Source organism: Esox lucius, chromosome 1, assembly GCF_011004845.1.
Source record: "Esox lucius isolate fEsoLuc1 chromosome 1, fEsoLuc1.pri, whole genome shotgun sequence".
Taxonomy (NCBI): Eukaryota; Metazoa; Chordata; class Actinopteri; order Esociformes; family Esocidae; genus Esox; species Esox lucius.
In genome coordinates, this window is record NC_047569.1 from 4,548,369 (window position 1) to 4,567,267 (window position 18,899).

The window sequence follows — 18,899 nt, forward strand, 5'->3', positions numbered from 1 at the left end:
CTGTTGTTTGTGCATATGCCCCGAACAGCAGTTCGGAGTACTTGGCCTTCTTGGAGACCCTGAATGGAGTCCTGTATGGGACTCCATAATACTGCTGGGGGACTTCAACGCACACGTGGGCAATGATGGAGACACCTGGAGAGGCGTGATAGGGAGGAACGGCCTCCCTGATATGAACTCGAGTGGTCGTTTTTTGTTAGAGTTCTGTGCTAGTCATGGATTATCTATAACGAACACCATGTTGTGTTACCAGAGCACCCTAGGCTGAAGGTCGATGATTGATTTTGTGATCGTGTCATCAGACCTGAGACCGCATGTTTTGGACACTCGGGTAAACATAGGGGTGGAGCTGTCAACCAATCAGGGGGTGGGGGAAGACTCTGGACAGACCGGGAAAACCCAAACGGGTAGTGCGGATGAACTGGGAACGTTTGGAGGAGGCCCCTGTCCGAAAGATCTTCAACTCACACCTCCGGCGGAGCTTTTCTGGCATCCCTGTGGAGGATGGGGGCATTGAGTGGTCGATGTTCAAAGCCTCCATTGCCGAAGCTGCGGCGGGGAGCTGTGGTCTGAAGGTCTTAGGTGCATCAAGGGGCGTTAACCCTCGAACACCCTGGTGAACACTGGTGGTCAGGGAAGCCGTCCGACTCCAGAGACGGTTGCAGTGTACTGACAGACCCAAAGGGCTGCGACCTCTGCTGTGAAAGAGGCAAAACAGTGGGTGTGGGAGGAGTTTGGGAAAGCCATGGAGAAGAACTTTCGGTCTGCACCAAGGTGTTTCTGGAAAACTGTCCGCCACCTCAGGAGGGGAAAATGGGGAACTATTCAAGCTGTGTACCGTAAGGATGGAACACTGTTGACCTCAACTGAGAAGGTAATTGGGCGATGGAAGGAACACTTTGAGGAACTCCTAAATCCCACTAACATGCCCTCTATAGTGGAGGCAGAGCTGGAGGCTGATGGGGAAGCATCGTCAATCTCCATGGCAGAAGTCACTGAGGCAGTCAAACAACTCCACAGTGGCAAAGCTCCGGGGATTGATGAGATCCATCCAGAAATGTTGAAAGCTTTGGGTGTGGTGGGGATGTCTTGGATGACATGCCTCTTCAACATTGCGTGGGAGTCGGGGAAAGTGCCTAAGGAGCGGCGGACCGGGGTGGTGGTTCACCTGTTCAAAAAGGGGGACCAGAGGGTGTGTGCCAATTACAGGGGTATCACACTTCTCAGCCTCCCTGGGAAAGTCTACTCAAAGGTACTGGAAAGGAGGGTTTGGCAGATAGTTGAACCTCAGATTGAAGAGGAACAATGCGGATTCCATCCTGGTCGCGGAAAAACCAACCAGCTCTTTACTCTTGCAAGAATCCTGGAGGGGGTCTGGGAATATCCCATCCAGTCTACATGTGTTTTGTGGATTTGGAGGATTGCATTCGCTTTACCGCACCGTTGTGACAAAAAGAGAGCTGAGCCGGAAGGCAAAGCTCTCGATATACCGGTCAATTTTCGTTCCTACCCTCACCTATGGTCATGAAGGCTGGGTCATGACCGAAAGAATGGGTTTTCTCAAAAGGGTGGCTGGCTTCTCCCTTAGGGATAGGGTGAGAAGCTCAGCCATCCATGAGGAACTCGGGGTAGAGCCGCTGCTCCTTTGCATCGAAAGGAGCCAGTTGAGGTGGTTCGGGCATCTGGTAAGGATGCCCCCAGGACGTCTCCCTAGGGAGGTTTTCCAGGCATGTCCAGCTGGGAGGAGACCTCGGGGTAGGCCCAGGACTAGGTGGAAAGATTATATTTCTGGGCCTGGGAACGCCTAAGGATCCCCCAGTCAGAGCTGGCAAATGTGGCTCGGGAAAGGGAAGTTTGGGGTCCCCTGCTGGAGCTGCTTCCCCTGCGACCCGATACCGGATAAGATGAGATGAGGTAGATAATAAAAATAAGAAAGTTCTGTTCTTATTTTTGTATAAAAATTGGCTTACAACACATTCTCATTTACAGCAAAAGAGAAATGAATGTCAACTGTCTTGCTGAGGGACCAGCATTTTGTTGGCTCTGAATTTAATCTAGCAACTGCTAAGCCAGAAGTATTCAAATCTCTCCTTTGAGACCCCTGATGGTTTATAATTTTGTTGAAGCCCTGGGCAAGCACATCAGATTCACTTATCAAGGGCTTGTTCATTAGCTGAATAGTCTAATCAGGTGTGCCATCTCTGGAAAAGATTAAATAAAAGGAATGGCTGGGGGTTCTGAGGAGACAGTTGAATACCTCTGCTACAGTAGGCTACCTGCTAAATTTTTAACCCCTGACTGGCTGGAAGTAAAATGGTGTTTCTATGTACACAGACACACTGGAAAACATAATTCTGAGGTGATTTGAAAGTAACAAAAAAAACAAAAAAAACAACACTAAACAACACTAAATGAACCAGTTTTAATGACAAAAATCATGTTGCTCCAAAGTATTTGTAGGGATTTTTTATGACGATTCATCTTCAAAGCGTGTGCATCACAGATAAATGTGCTGGTCAAAAATCTACTTGCTGTGAGGTCTGGGGTTGCCTGTGTTAGTTCTTGTTTGTTTTCGTTTTGTAACGTTGTTTCAATGTTGTTTTTGAACATAGCCTTCTTCCCTGTGTTAGTTCTGATGAGTTTCACGTTTCTGTTCATTTGCTCTCTATTAGTTCCTATAAAGTTCAGTTCTGTTTTGTAACTCCTTTGTGAGGTATTGTTTGTCTGTTGCCACCATACTGAGCCTTTGTTTAGTGCACTCCTTATAATACCCCAAATACTTAGATCTCCTGTGTTCAGATCTTAGCTTCGGACATTCTCGACATCTCCCTGGGTCTGTGATTTTTGTACCTTAGCCTTTGGATTTTGACCTGTTGCCTTGCCATTTTGACCTCCGCTTGCTTTCCCCTTTGTACCGTTGCCTCTCTTTTGTCTTACCGGTTTTGACACATGGCCTGCTTTTCAACTCTACTTTGCCCTTGCCTGGAACAGTCAACCTTCCAATATATCATACAAATGCTCCGCGTCTGGAACCTGTAACCCTACCCTCTGACTCAGTCATTAAACCTGCAACTGACTAAAAGCATTGTTAATCTGGTTGTAAGCTGTGTTGATGTGCTGGCAGATAGGAAACTCTTGAATGTTAAAGCATGTATTGTTTTATTGGAAAGAGATGACAAGAAAAGGAGTTTAGGAGTTTGCTGAATTCAGACCCATGCTGCATCAGAACATACACACTTGAGGTAACGGTTTAGATCGCTGGACCACCCTAGACTCAATTCACGTTTTATTTGGCCTGAGACATCAGCAAAAAGTCAACCATCACACAAACGTATTTCCAGATAAACTTTACTTAATCCAAAGTAACAAAAACAAAGCACACAATCACAACACAAAGGCAACAAGTTGAGTAGGCAACACGGTCGTGGTTCATTTATGCATGATGCCCCCCCCCAGAACATTCTGTTGGCTGCATCAGTCAGATTTCGGATTGCATCAGTCCATGTTTGCAATGACTCAGTGACAAACCAGACAGAACGGAATAGCGCGGTAAGAGAACAGACTTGATGTCTAAAGCTGAAATGCAGCTCCACAGGAACCTAAAATAACAGGGTCACAGAGCAGGATAAAATGAAGGCTGACCGTCTAGACTCCACTGAATATTTGAGCAGCATATTTGAACTCATTGGCAGTAATATAGGCCTATTCCTCAGTTAAATGAACTTTGGGTTCAGACATTCAAATGCTCTCATTCTCTTTCCCAACACACACATTCACATAAAAACGCACACGTATCAGACTCGGCAGGCAGTATTGTACAGTAGCTAAGGCATGATGGGAAATGGTGATGGTGACAGTTCAAATGAGCGTTAAGACTTCAGAACAGAAAGTGACAATAAAAATACCAGGTGCTAAAACACTGACTCCCTGCCAGGCGCTGCATGGGACGATCTTTACAGAGAACCAAATCCACCACCATATTAGTTTTCCACATAACACACAACGTCAACATACCTCGAAACAAACCATGCAAGTGTAATCAGGGGTTACTGAACCAATAAAAAGGTCCAGGGAAAAGAAATCGGGGCTAGCTTGAAGGACCTAATCATTCTCAGAATATATAATATTGCATATTATCATATTAATATTGTGTTATTATAGTACATATCACAAAATATTTAATATGTGTAATATAATGTTGGTCATTTGTCATCTACAATATGATGACAGTAAAGAAATTACAGTCAAGAAAGAAATGGGCTTTTTGGCAGAGGTCAGATCCCCGGTAACCACAATGAATTGATTATCAAACAACCATGGCAAGAGTAGACTGTAACATCCAGGGTTGTTACTCTATATCAGTTTATCAAAACTGTCTCAACATAAGGAAGTTTGGAATGTGTTAGTATGTATAGCATTATTTTCTTACATCATTCAAAATTACATTTTGGAAACAATTTCAAAATCTTTGACAACACTCAGTTAAACACTGCAGAACCACACATTTACAAAATAGGAACTCATGCGGAACAATCCTTGTCCTGAACACGGTGCACATTTAGTTAATCACAATGAGGTTTGTGCTGAGGAACACGGGAAGTTGTGTTTAGGAAAATTGACCCTTTTAGGACCTGTATGTGTGTGTGTGTTTGGCTCCTGACATAACCATTGGTATGTGTCTCAGGCTATGCCTAGGTAACCTCCGATCGTTGAAGCAACAACGATTCCAAGAATGACACAGCAAATAACAATCATAATTTTCTTCTATAATTTTTTATAGAAAAGAACAACAACAAGAAAAGCATCCCAGGCAGCGTGTGAAGAGAAGATAATGTGTTAAAGACAATCAAATAACAAATGTATTGACAACAAAGCATAGCACTTAAGAGATCAACACTGGAGTGCAACAGTCAGGTTGGGCTATGTCCACATACAGTACTTTTCCATTCATTTTTGGTCACAGTTAGTTTGAATAGGGCTTTCTATAAAAACCAAAGGCATGTTTATAAATGGCACACAATAAAACAAAGTAGAGATACCTGCTGATCATACCATACCATAGATAACTATTTGCTTTTTCACAATACATTCACATGCTAACAGACGTGCATAACATTCCTTAAGCCACGTGGCACTCATGCAACACGCCTACGCCCCATTAAGGATGATGACCAAACATAAACAAGTGAACAGAACCCTCAACAGCGGAACCTGTTTGTTCTGTGGTAATCCAGATAAGGCCAAAACTCAACTCGGGGGTATAACTTCGGACGTGGGACTTGAATTGTTACCCATTTCGTCCGTGAGATATAAGCCAACATAACTATAAGCTTCGGGTCTTTGGTCTTTGACACTTCTCTTCAGTCAGGGTGGATGCAAGCTGATCATCATTGAGAGCTGGAGAAATATTGAAGACATGAAGCCATCCTCCAGGGAAGGCCTTAAAGAGGCTTTTCGAAGCCCGGAGCGGCACCCATCCTCAGGGATGTCTTCATGCCTGTGGTTCCCTAACTCAGCCCCACGGCCAGAGAGATGATGAGGATGGTCAGAGAGACTGCCAGGCAAACCCCTATCAGGATAATCTTCTGCACCGGAGGGAGAAAGGGAGAGACGAGTGAACGAGAGAAGCATAGACGAATGTAGAGGTGGGAAAGAGTCTGTCGGAGACTGAGAGGATGCAAGGAAAGGAATGAGAATATCCTGTGGCCACTCCGGGTGTGTTTCTAGTGATGCCTACAACAACATTATGTTACCAAGTCCACAAGTCGTTATGGATGAAATCAGGTAGGGCTGGAAGCAGTGTCTTTAACAACCAGTAGAGAGCAGTCAGCCCTCAAATCAAGCCAAACCACATCTGACTAAAGACAGGATGATAGCGAATCACCAGAGGGCAGGACAGGGAGGTTTATTCATTATTTCACAAATGAATTTGAACAGACAGATAGGTGGGTGTTCATTCCCAGGTTTTGAAGGGCACAATGAGGCGCACAACAGGCATGGCGAAACACATTCACAAGGCATGCTTCAATACACTGAGATACCGTGGCAAGAGAAAGCGAGGTCACTGCCTAAACTGGAGACACGGGTACGAGTGCATGCCATGCAACGCGGCCCAACCATCAGCTCCAGCTGCGCGTGGGACTCACCCGGCGGGCTTTACTCTGGTATTTAACAGCCTTCTTAGTATCTGACACAGCCCTCTCCACGTAGTCCACAGAGTGCTCCACATTGTACTCAATACGATCAATCATCTCCCCCTGAGAGAGGGGGGAGGGGGGGATGCCAGAGGGATGGGAGATGGAGGTAGAGCGAGGGAGAGAGAGCAGGAAAGAGATGGAGGTGGAGAGACGGAGAGAGCAAGAGAGAGTGACAGAGGGGGAGAGAGAGAGCAAGAGATAGAGATGGAGAAAGAGAGAGAGCAAGAGATAGAGATGGAGAAAGAGAGAGAGAGCGTAGGGAAAGCGGTGGTAGGACTCAAGGGAGGGAAGCGTACAAAGGGGAAGGAGAAGAAAGGGAGAGAGAGGAAGAGACAGTGCCGCGTCAGAGAATGTCCTGAGACTGTGTGTCGCGTCTCACCCTTCGACCGCCCTTCTTCATGCTGACGGCGGCCTTGTAGTTGTCCCTGGCCTGTCCCACAAAGTCCTGTGTGTTACTGACGTTCTGCTCAATGTTGTTCACCAGCTCCCCCTGCAGGACCGCACAGGAAACACAGCTGAATGGCAGTGGCATGGACTCAACTCGAAAGTGGGTCATGAGCATCACAGATTTTAAAGGCAATGTTTACACGGATTACTGTTTGCGGTTAACACTGTCTGAATTATGAGAAATTCTACTATAGAAACGTGTCAAACAGATAAAAGAAATGCATGAACTTCTACCGCATACAGCGCATAAGCAAACACGTACAGCTACTGACGTAGGTCAGCTGGAATACATGCACGCGCACACATACAAGCTTCTATTTAATTGCTTCTTGATTGCAGACCCTTCCAGCAACAGGTCAAGTTATTCATGGTGAATATTTGGCTGTACTCCGGCAATCAGTAAACAGCCTTTCCAACCTCAATATCTTTAAAATCCTCAATTAAACCCCACAATACCCAAAACACACATAGGTGAGTAATTAAGAGTGATTTACCTTGGGAAGTTAATGGGAGGTCAATACTCTCTGAGGAGTACTTGTGCCTGTTCTGGTGAAAAAAAGGCGCGATAGGCAAGAAGGAAAGAGAAGAGAGAGAGAAAGGAGGGAAGGACAGAATGGCAGAGGGAGGACAAGCAAAGACAGACGGCAGAAAGGACAACGGTGGAGGAGACAAACGGCATTGGAAAGAAGACTGAGCCCAGACTGACTGATGTAGACCCCATGCGTTAATTAATTCATTAATTAACCAAGCAGTAGTCTCATCATTTATTCATGGGCACTCGTTCATTACAAGACTCCTATTTGCATGATCTTTCACGCACTCACGCATCCAGACACACAAGAATACTGTCCTGTCACTGCGCTGTGTGAAAGTATCCCACCCCAAACCCAAGGGATTCATCCTACGCCGTCCTGTAACCATGAAGAGAGAGACTGATCACATGGTGTCATTTATAGAGCGTGCTTATTAGCCATATGATCTGCCTGCATCAACCAAAGCCTCCCGATTCCCACAGAGCCTTGTATTGTACCAGGCAAGAATCTAAATGTATCCTTCTACATCCTTCAAACCCTCAACATTCAGGTAAGCTGTAAAAAGGTGTTAGATAGTTCAAGTGTTAAGACCACATAATGAGAACGAATTCATGACAAAATGTTGTTTGTGCAGGTATGATAAACCACCCTCTCAGCTCTGAGGACTTAATAATCCCAAAATAACTTTGGGACTATAAAAAGCTATAGGCAAAATAAATTATCAACATACCTAATGCGGACTAAATTGAATCGGAACTGCAAGAGACACACAGACCCGCCCAGGTCCTGACCATTTATTCACAAGCCCAGAGGGGGAAAGGTGGTTCTGAGGAAGACACACCCAGACATCTTATTGGACTCACGCAACACACACAACATGTGGCCCATGGAAACTATGCTAAATACTGGCCCTTCTGGTTAGACTGGTTGAACACTCAGCGGCCCCCTGTCCAAACCCATTCCCAGAGGACATGAGGGAGTTTGGGGTGGGGCACGGCGAGGTGTGGTGTCCTTAGGCCTCACCTGGCTCTCCACCAGCATGGCCATATCCATGAACATGTCGTGCAGCTCGCGGATGCTGTTCTCCAGCTTGATGATCTCTGTGTGCCGCGTCTCGATCTCATTCATCGCCTGCTGGGTGATGTTGGAGTCCATGACGATCTGACGGTTCACAGAGAGACAGAGGGAGGCAGAGTGAGCGAGTACGGGAGAGAGATAGGAGTTGAGGGACAGTGATGAGAGAAGGATGAGAGAATTCAGAATGAGGTACATCTTCACATACCCAGAATTTGACTTGGTGTGTATGGTTCTACTAGTGTCAGAAAACATGCAGTGTGTAGACAGAACGCACAAAATCTCCTATTTGAGATACACAGTATATCCAGAAATTCATGCTTTTATTGACAGAAAAGGGATGAATTTGAACCCATAGGGCAGCAGTACATGCGCCCTGGAGACAATGGTTCACTTTCTTCAAATGTTCTGCTATACACTTAATTTATAATTGATCAATATACACACACAATATCTCAATCACAAAGCAAAAAAAACAGTGTGCCAATTTGTTGAAAATTAAATAATAAAATATATCATGTACATGTATGTAAGTATTCAAACCCTTTATTCAGTATGTTGTAGAATTTATCACAGTTTGTAGACTGTGATCCATTCTACTTGGTAGAATTTGTAGAACTGATCACAGTTTTGAGTCTTAATGGGTATGCCTCTACCATCTTTGCACACTGGGACTTTGGCAATTCATCCCATTATTCTTGTTCATTCTCATAAGCTGTGTCAGATTCTCATGTTCTGTCAGAGGAGTGTCACTGACAACAGATTTTCAATGGGGTTCCATAATGTGTTAAGGCTGGGACATTAACCGACTTGTCCCTCAGTCATTCCAGCATTGTCTTTGGCTATGTCCTTAGGGTGGCTGTGCTGAAAGATGACTCTTCAACCCAGTCTGAGTTTCTGTGTGCTCTGGATAAAGGTTTTTAATTACCTTTCAGTATAACGCTCTATTCATCCTTCCCTTAGTCCTGACCAGTCTCCCATTCCCTGCCACTGACAATCATCCCCACAGCATGATGCTCCTGCCACTATGCTTCACCGCAGGGATGGTATTAAACTGGTGATAAGCAGTATCTTGTTTTCTCAGGAAAAAACAATACCTTTTTGCACATAATATAAGACGTTATTAGATTATTGACTGGTTATAATATTATTAACTAGGCAAAAATACAGAATATGCAATAAACCTATACTGATAATGCTAATACTCAAATCACTATATGTAAGTTTTATTAATTGGTTATCAAGTCTCACATTTTCATATCACTTACCCTTACTGTAGGGTCTATCTATCAAAAGGCTGTTCTGATGACTACACCAAACCTGTCTCCTGAATCCTAGCCCTAACTAGCAACACACACACACACGCACACACACATATACACATTTGCACACACAAATTAGAGAGAGACAAACTTGGAAACTACAAATTGTTTCTTGCATTATTCCCAATTTTTTGTGAGTAGTGATGATCACATTTGTTTTAAATTAAAATATGCGCCGACTGGACTAACTAGAATCTTTGAATATACTTTTTAACTGGAAAAAGAAAACAACTGTTGCACAGGGTAGGACTTAACAATAAAAAACGCCATGAAGCAAGCTCAGTTTATTTGACAAATCATGCTTTGTCTGTCTATGTATGGTAAACCCTCATGCAGTGCTTCATTGTAAATTGAGAGGTCCTGGAACACTGGCGTGTGCCAGAGGGATCCAGTGGGCAGAGGTACCAGAACGAATAGCTCTGTTCAGCACGTCTTTTCACTCCGGCAGCATGAACAAATCAACGGGAATGAAGCACATCTGTAGCTCAAATAACGTAAAATAACTGTCTGTGCTAAGCACAGACAGTGATGGAAAAAGACAAATAATGGCGAGGAGAGCACAGATCCGTGGAATATAGGTGCTGGAAACAACTGAGCACAATCTGAGAGGTGCTGGATCCTGTTCCGGCAGGAATTGGCTCAAATTAAGAACGGCCCTCATGGTAATTAATTACATTTCTTACAGAGGCTGCTCCGGTTTGATACATTTTTATCCTCCCAAAGCTAGGACCTACAAAAACTATGACTTTAAACAATCTGGTCCCATTTTAGCCTTTATTTAACCTGAAAAGGAGTATATTGGCTTACTTCAGTTGTTTCATTATCCAGATACAATCCCTCGTATTATTCCCAGTAAAAAAAATCCATGAAATGCTTTTAAATTCTGAACTGTCAGAAAATAATTGTCATAAGAAGCCAGTTTACATTTTAGCTACCTACAGTAAGAACACTGAGTGGGTCATTAAAGTCTTTTTTAAGAATAAAAAATGCTTAAGCCTCTTAGTTTGTCCTGGATGTATAATGTTGTTTACACTGTGCCCGCAACAACAGGTATAACACTACATTCAACATGTTAAAGCTATATTAGCCAGCACCTATAATGAAAACAATGACTCAAATCACTCCATGGCTGGTTCATTTCTTTAGAAAACAAATAAACAGTTGAATAGCTAACCACTACACCATTTGAACTATGCTATGTAAATAAAAAACAAGAGCAATATGTTTGTCGCTGGTGCAGTTCGTCCATCGCAATATTATTCAAAGTTCTACTCTATCCTGAACAAAACCTAATGTGGGATTTTTCTGGGCCGCGGCAAGGATCGAAACCCAGTCCCCTGCGTAACAATGGGTTGTCACTCAGTCAGTCAGGCACTCACTCAGTAAGAGACATTTGCTCTTCTTGGTCGGCTCTGCTGACGCGGTCCGGCAAAACACTGGTGGAACATCTCACAACTAATTAGGTTACTTGGCAACAGGTCAGTAACACGATTAGATATAAAAACAACATCTCAGAGAGGATGAGTCTTTCAGAAGTAAAGATGGGGAAGGTTACGCAGGCAAATAGTGCAACAATTTAAGAATAACGTTTCTCAATGTAAAAATGCAAAGACTTTTGGGATCTCATCATCTACGGTACAAAATATCATTAAAACATTCAGAGAATCCAGAGAAATCTCTGTACACAAGGGACAAGGCTGAAAACCAATATTGAATGGCCTTGATCTTGGGGCCCTCAGACGGCACTGCATTTAAAACCAGACATGGTTCTGTAGTGGGCATCACTGTATGGGCTCAGGAACACTTCCAAAAACTGTTGTCTGTGAACACAAAATGTCGCTGCACCCATATATGCAAGGTAAAACTGTACCATGCAAAGAAAAAAACATATAAAAACAAGATCCAGAAATGCTGCCGCCTTCTCTGGGCTCAAGCTCATTTAAGATGGACTGACGTGAAGTGGTAAACTGTCCTGTGTTCTGACGAATCAAAATGTGAAATTATTTTTGGGAATCATGGACACCACATTTTCCAGACTAAAGTGGAGAGAGACCATCTGGCTTCTTATCAGTGCACAGTTCAAAAACAAGCATCTATGATGGTGTGGGGGTGCATTAGTGCACATGGCATGGGTGACTTGCACATTTGTGAAGGCACCATTAATGCTGAACAATATATACAGGTTTTGGAGCAACCTATGCTACCATCCAGACAACGTCTTTTTCAGGGGAAGGCCTTGCTTATTTCAGCAAGACAATGTCAAACCACATTCTGCACGTATTACAACAGCATGGTTCTGTAATAAAAGAGTGCTGAACTGGCTTGCCTCCAGTCAAGACCTGTCCCTTATTGAAAACAATTGACACATTATGAAACAAAAAACATGACAAAGGAGACACCGAACTGTTGAGCAGCTAAAATCCTATATCAAGCAAGAATGGGAATACATTTTACTTTCAAAACTACTGCAAGTGGGTTCCTCAGTTCCCAAACGCTTACAGAGTATTGTAGAAGAGGAGATGCAACACAGTGGTAAACATTCCCCTGTCCCAACTTTTCTTGAAACATGTTACTGGCATCAAATTCAATATGGTCATGTACTATTCCAAAAATAATAACATCTCTCAATTTCAACATTTGATAGGTTGTCTTTGTATTATTTTCAAACAAGTATAAGGATAAATGATTTGCACATCTTTGCATTCTGTCTTTATTTGCATTTAATTTGCAGAGTCCCAACTTTTTTGGAAATAGGGTTGTACAATAAACTCATCAAATCCTTTTTCTTTCCTCGCTGAATGGAGTTTTGCGTTTACCTACTTGGGTAACACCAAACTAACCAGGTTTCTTGTCTATGTTAATTGGAGTGCTGCCCAAACTCTTTCCTAAAGATCCCTCCACTGATATTTACCCACCTGATTTTACTTATCCAAGTTTAAAGTAAAATGGTTTTGATGACATAGGGCATAAATCAGCATGTTATAGTATGGAACTTTTCAGATCTATCATTGAGTATGAACCAAGGATTCTTTACCAAGGATTGTCCCATCCATTAAGGTAGATTTTCCTGTCTACATTAAGCATACCCTAAGACTTTAAGAACTACTTTTGTCAAGGTTTCTATTCTACAAAAATGCCTGTAGATTTCCGTCACATCCATAATGCAACTTTTGTTGTTCCTTCGACATACTGGGATTTCTTACAATTTTGTTATTTTGTATCTAAATGTCCCCTGTAAGTTTTTAAAGGAATATATTAATTAAATTATTTACAATTTTCATTCAATGTTGTGTGAGAAAGTTTGTCGACCTTTAAGAACTACCTGCACACCCACAATAATAGCTCCTAAAATATAGTCTGATCTTCATTTGAGTTGTAACAATAGATAAACATGGTGTGATTTCACTGGAAGCGTACGTGTCTTAATGGAATAAATTGGTCAAACATAAACAGAATAGCCTGGAAAAATGTATGAACCTTTAGGATGATGGTTAACATGCTCTTTCAAGCCTAAGCGGTTTATGTTTGATCAATGTTTTAAAGATGTGTAAAAGTAAACATTTTTCTAATTCCAAACTCCCTTTGCTTTAGCTTTTGTTGTATAACCATCCCCAGCTCAGTGCCTAGCCACAATTCTATCTCAGAGGTCATTGGATTTCGTGGCTTGGTTTTTGCTCTGATCTTATATAGACAGGTGTGTGTCTTTCTAAATCATCCATCCATCCATCTTCTTCCGCTTCATCCGGGGCCGGGTCGCGGGGGCAGCAGTCTAAGCAGAGATGCACAGACTTCCCTCTCCCCAGACACTTCCTCCAGCTCTTCCGGGGTGACACCGAGGCGTTCCCAGGCCAGCCGGGAGACATAGTCCCTCCAGCGTGTCCTAGGTCTTCCCCGGGGTCTCCTCCTGGTGGGACGGGACCGGAACACCTTCCCAGGAAGGCGTTCCGGAGGCATCCGAAACAGATGCCCAAGCCACCTCAGCTGACCCCTCTCAATGTGGAGGAGCAGCGGCTCTACTCCGAGCTCCTCCCGGGTAACCGAGCTTCTCACCCTATCTCTAAGGGATCGCCCAGCCACCCTGCGGAGAAAGCTCATTTCGGCCACCTGTATCCGGGATCTTGTCCTTTCGGTCATGACCCAAAGCTCATGACCATAGGTGAGAGTAGGAACGTAGATTGACCGGTAAATCGAGAGCTTCGCCTTGCGGCTCAGCTCTTTCTTCACCACGACCGCATTACTGCAGAAGCTGCACCGATCCGTCTGTCAATCTCCCGTTCCATCTTTCCCACACTCGTGAACAAGACCCCTAGATACTTAAATTCCTCCACTTGAGGCAGGCACTCTCCACCAACCTGAAGTGGGCAAGCCACCCTTTTCCGACTGAGGACCATGGCCTCAGATTTGGAGGTACTGATCTCATCCCCACCGCTTCACACTCGGCTGCAAACCGTCCCAGCGCATGCTGAAGGTCCTTGTTTGAAGGGGCCAACACGACAACATCATCCGCAAAGAGCAAAGACGAAATCGTGTGGTCCCCAAACCTGACACCCTCCGGCCCCTGGCTACGCCTAGAAATTCTGTCCATAAAAATTATGAACAGAACCGGCGACAAAGGGCAGCCCTGCCGGAGTTCAACATGCACTGGGAACCAGTCTGACTTACTGCTGGCAATGCGGACCAAGCTCCTGCTTCGGTCGTACAGGGACCTGACAGCCCTTAGCAAAGGACCCAGGACCCCATATTCCCGAAGCACCCTCCACAGGATGCCGCGAGGGACACAGTGAAGTCCCCCAGTAGAACGATAAGGTCCCCAGTCGAAGCACTTTCCAGCACCCCTCCCAGAGTCTCCAAGAAGGTCAGGTACTCTGCACTGCCGTTCGGCCCGTAGGCACAAACAACAGTGAGAGACCTATCCCCGACCCGTAGGCGCAGGGAAACGACCCTCTCGTTCACTGGGGTAAACTCCAAAACATGGCGGCAGAGCTGGGGGAGCTATAAGCAAACCCACAACAGCCTGCCGCCTCTCACCATGGGCAACTCCAGATTGGTGAAGAGTCCATCCTCTTTCAAGGAGTGTGGTTCCAGAGCCCAAGCCGTGCGTAGAGGTAATCCCGACTACCTCTAGTAGTAACCTCTCAACCTCATGCCCGATCTCATGCTCCTTCCCCGCCAGCGAGGTGACGTTCCACGTCCCTAGAGCTAGTTTCCGTGTCCAGGGATCGGGTTGTCTAGGCCCCGGTCTTCGACTGCCGCCCGATCCTCTCTGCACCGACCCCTTATGGTCCCTCCTGTGGGTGGTGAGCCCACGGGAAGGCGGCCCCACGTCGCTCCTTCGGGCTAAACCCGGCCCGGGCCCCATGGGGAAATGCCCAGCCACCAGGCGCCTGCGTACGAGCCCCAACCCCGGGCCTGGCTCCAGGGTGGGGCCCCTGCTGCGCCATACCGGGCGACGTCACGGTCCTCAAAAACGTTTTCCATCATAAAGGATTTTTGAACTGCTCTTAGTCTGACCCGTCGCCTAGGACCTGTTTGCCTTGGGAGACCCTACCAGGGGCATATAGCCCCTAGGGTCACTCGGGTCCTCAAACCCCTCCACCACGTTAAGGTGGCAGTTCAAGGAGGGTTTGTTTCTAAATCATGTCCAATAAATTGAATTTCCCACAGGTGGACTCTAATCACATTCTAGAGAAATGTCAAGGATGATCAAAGGACACAGGAGGCATCTGAGCTGAAGTTGGAGTGTCTTGGCCAAGGATCTGAATACTTACAGTGTCTACATGAGATATTTCACTTCTAGATTTTCAATAAATTTGAATAGATTTCTATAAATATTAAGAATGATATATTTTATCAATTATAAAGTAAGTCTATTACACAACATAAAGTGGGGAAAGTAAAGGGGTCTGAATACTTTCTGAAAGCACCGTATGGGTCATCTCATTCGGTGTAACTTAATAACCTCTTGCATTGTTATCTTCAATCTGAAGTCAAGGGCCAGTTAGTCAGGCCTGACTTTTAATCAAGGTATTTAAATTATTGCATGTTTGACCATTTAGTAAACCAAGCAAATGAAACAAGCACCTAACCATAGTGTCATTTTTCACTCAGAATCACTCTACACAGTACATTTCTCTAACCCATAAAAAGATCTGACCAATTTCTATGTGAAAAATATGCAATAATGCAGACAGTCAGAGGGTGGCAAATACCTTTTCACTGTTAATGTAAAGATTCACAGTTTTAATGTTATATTTAGATTCAGCGAGATGACCAGAGTTTGGAATGCAGTATAGTGCATCTATTTGAGAGAAAGACACAGAGCGAGAGGGTTAAAGAAAAAGAGGGAAAGAGAGAGGATGAGAAAGACAGACGGACGAACACATTAGATACAGTCATCTTCTCTAACAGCCATATCCTCTCCTCTAAAAGACGGAGCTGTCTGGAATTGCTCTCCCAGGTGACAGAAAGCTGGCTTGCATGCTCTCTCCCTCTCTCTAGTTCTGTTGTGTTGTAACAGGGGTGATGAGATGACAAGGGGAGCTCCTCGAGGTGGAGACAGCCTCATGACTCAGCTGGAGGAGAATACAGCCAACCAATCACAATAAATGAGGAAAGAGAGCGTGTGTGCATGCTTGTTCAAATACTTACCCCTGACGTGAAGATAGCTGGGTTGTCACTCTCTAACATGCTCTCCAGCTCTTCATTGGTTGTATTCCTCCCAGCTGTGAATCACGCACGCAGAAAAACACACAAAGAAGCATGAACACAAACACGCAGAACTCATTAATACACAGTACGGGCATAATTGAAATGTAACTATTGAAAACCTGCAGATCTGCCGCCAGTCTTTCCACAGATCTGACCTTTCATTCCAGTTCCCAGAAAGGAAGGTGGTTCTGAATACTGAATTCACCCCATCATGCTAATGTGCCCCAGAACACAAGTCAAATTACCTTATTTAAACACCTCAGAAATGTCCACCAATCCAAACGATGGCTACAGTACGCGTGGGTATGTATCCATTGACAAAAACCCAAACTTGAAATGCCCTTTCCGCAGAACGAGGACAGACAAAAGTATTGTATGGATTGCTGGTCAACCCAACCGTAAGAATGAACTGGTCAACCCAACCGTAAGAATGAACTGGTCAACCCAACCGTAAGAATGAACTGGTCAACCCAACCGTAAGAATGAACTGGTCAACCCAACCGTAAGAATGAACTGGTCAACCCAACCGTAAGAATGAACTGGTCAACCCAACCGTAAGAATGAACTGGTCAACCCAACCGTAAGAATGAACTGGTCAACCCAACCGTAAGAATGAACTGGTCAACCCAACCGTAAGAATGAACTGGTCAACCCAACCGTAAGAATGAACTGGTCAACCCAACCGTAAGAATGAACTGGTCAACCCAACCGTAAGAATGAACTGGTCAACCCAACCGTAAGAATGAACTGGTCAACCCAACCGTAAGAATGAACTGGTCAACCCAACCGTAAGAATGAACTGGTCAACCCAACCGTAAGAATGAACTGGTCAACCCAACCGTAAGAATGAACTGGTCAACCCAACCGTAAGAATGAACTGGTCAACCCAACCGTATTCATTAACTACTACTAATAATCTTATAATCTACAGGTGTCCCTCTCAGGCTGCAAAGAGCCCAACGGAAGAAACATGTTTATGAAACATATTGCCTGAATGTTTAAAGCCCTCCTCCTCTCTCTACCCACACATTTTGTCTGCTTTCCCCATCCGTGGATTAATTAAGGAGCAGTGACAGGCTTGCTTGCTCTTTTTCCTCAAACCTCTGAAATCACCTCTGTTTTAAATATCTCTCTTGGTCACAACCCTGTCTCAAACCTGTCTGTTTTAAACCTCTGTCACTTTTCTCAACACCTCTGTCTCAAACCATTGTTCCCACCACTGTCTCGACTGTCTTTCTCAAATCTTTGTCTCAACCAGTCTCAAACTTCTATATCTATCTTAAAACTCTGTAAACATCTCTGTCTCAAACCCCTGTCACAAGCATTTGTGTCCACCTATTTTCAACCTCTTTCTCTGTCTTAAGTATCTGTCTCCACCTCTATCTCTGTCTCAAATCTTTGTCTCCACCAATTTCCAATCTCTGTCTGTCTTAAGCCTCTGTCACAAACTTTTGTCTCAAACCTTTGTCTATGTCTGAATGAAATTAAATGTAAATCAATGTGCTTCATTGGTATGAATAGATGCTGGTAACTATTGCTAAAGCAAACATGTTTATGCAGTAATAATAGTGATACAGTAAAACAACAAACAGTAAGACAACTAACAGACAAATTTACATTGAAGAAAAAAAAATAACCTTCAAATCTGAAACGTACATGGTGGGCGCAACTGCTGCTCTTTTGTACAGCTTGGGACATAATCAGCTGTGAGGTCTACGGTCTCTGTTTTCACCTAAAAATAATAATATTTTCTCCTCAGCTGATAGTTCAAGAAATCTTTCTTGAAATTTCAGGAAATAAATATCCCTTATTGAATCATATTTTGAACAATGGAGTAGGAAGTGTTCTTCATTTTCAGCCTCTTCTGACCTACAATGTTTACAAAGTCTTTCCTTTCTGACCGTCAATGTTTTTTATGGCATTCCTGTCTCTACAGCCTACAGACTATGGTCACTGAATCCGGACACTGTAAATATCTCCACCTTTTCATTAGTACTAACTTGATATGTCTATTCAGAATTTGGTAACATTAATGTCTATGATTCAATTTCAATTAATTTCTCTAATAAATAGTCTAGGTAGGTTTGGTTACTGATGGTCTACTGGTTGAATGTAACTGGTGCTTCTGGTCTCACTCTGGGTTTCTATGTATGAGAATGCCTTGTGATGACAATTTTCTGGATAGTGTCAGGTTAGTCCATGTTGTCCCTGGGCTCTGAACCTGGAGATTTAATGAGAATCTCCCAGGTTCCGCTCTACAGGCTAACTTAGAGGCCTTTCTGTGAACAAAAAGAATATTCCCACAAAATTCCAGCTGTTCCTACAGTAGGGTGTTTTTCCCATGATGTACAATTTAAATTGTGTAAAGGGCCCCACATTTAACTGTCATACAAAAGGATTGGAGATATGACACAGTCAATTAATTCTAATGGAGGGTTAAGTTTATAGTGTCTTTCTAACTGCAAAATAGGCTCTGTGTGCTTTATCTGAGACTTTATGGCCATGTCAAAATGCCCAGATTAACTTCTAGTGAAATCAAGGTAACTAATAACTGGTGGAGTTTCACATTTTTTTCTCCTAGAGTGAACTGATATTCTGAAACATAAATTTGAGGAGAA

At 43.9% G+C, this 18,899-nt stretch overlaps 1 protein-coding gene across 6 annotated transcripts in view; it reads right to left on the reverse strand.

The window, feature by feature from the left end:
• Positions 1–3,332: 3,332 nt before the first annotated feature.
• LOC105005600 (syntaxin-1A) overlaps positions 3,333–18,899 on the reverse strand; it is a 152,362-nt gene continuing 136,795 nt past the window's right edge. The window contains exons 7-10 of one of the 6 annotated variants that reach the window (XM_010867474.3): positions 16,222–16,295; positions 8,201–8,338; positions 6,147–6,257; positions 3,333–4,764 (exon numbers count right to left, since the gene is read on the reverse strand). In XM_010867474.3, coding sequence (XP_010865776.1) covers positions 4,681–4,764; positions 6,147–6,257; positions 8,201–8,338; positions 16,222–16,295 — 407 coding nt within the window. In that variant the 3' untranslated portion in view covers positions 3,333–4,680. The other 5 variants (XM_010870364.3, XM_020049346.2, XM_020049345.2 and 2 more) reach the window with 5 other exon arrangements.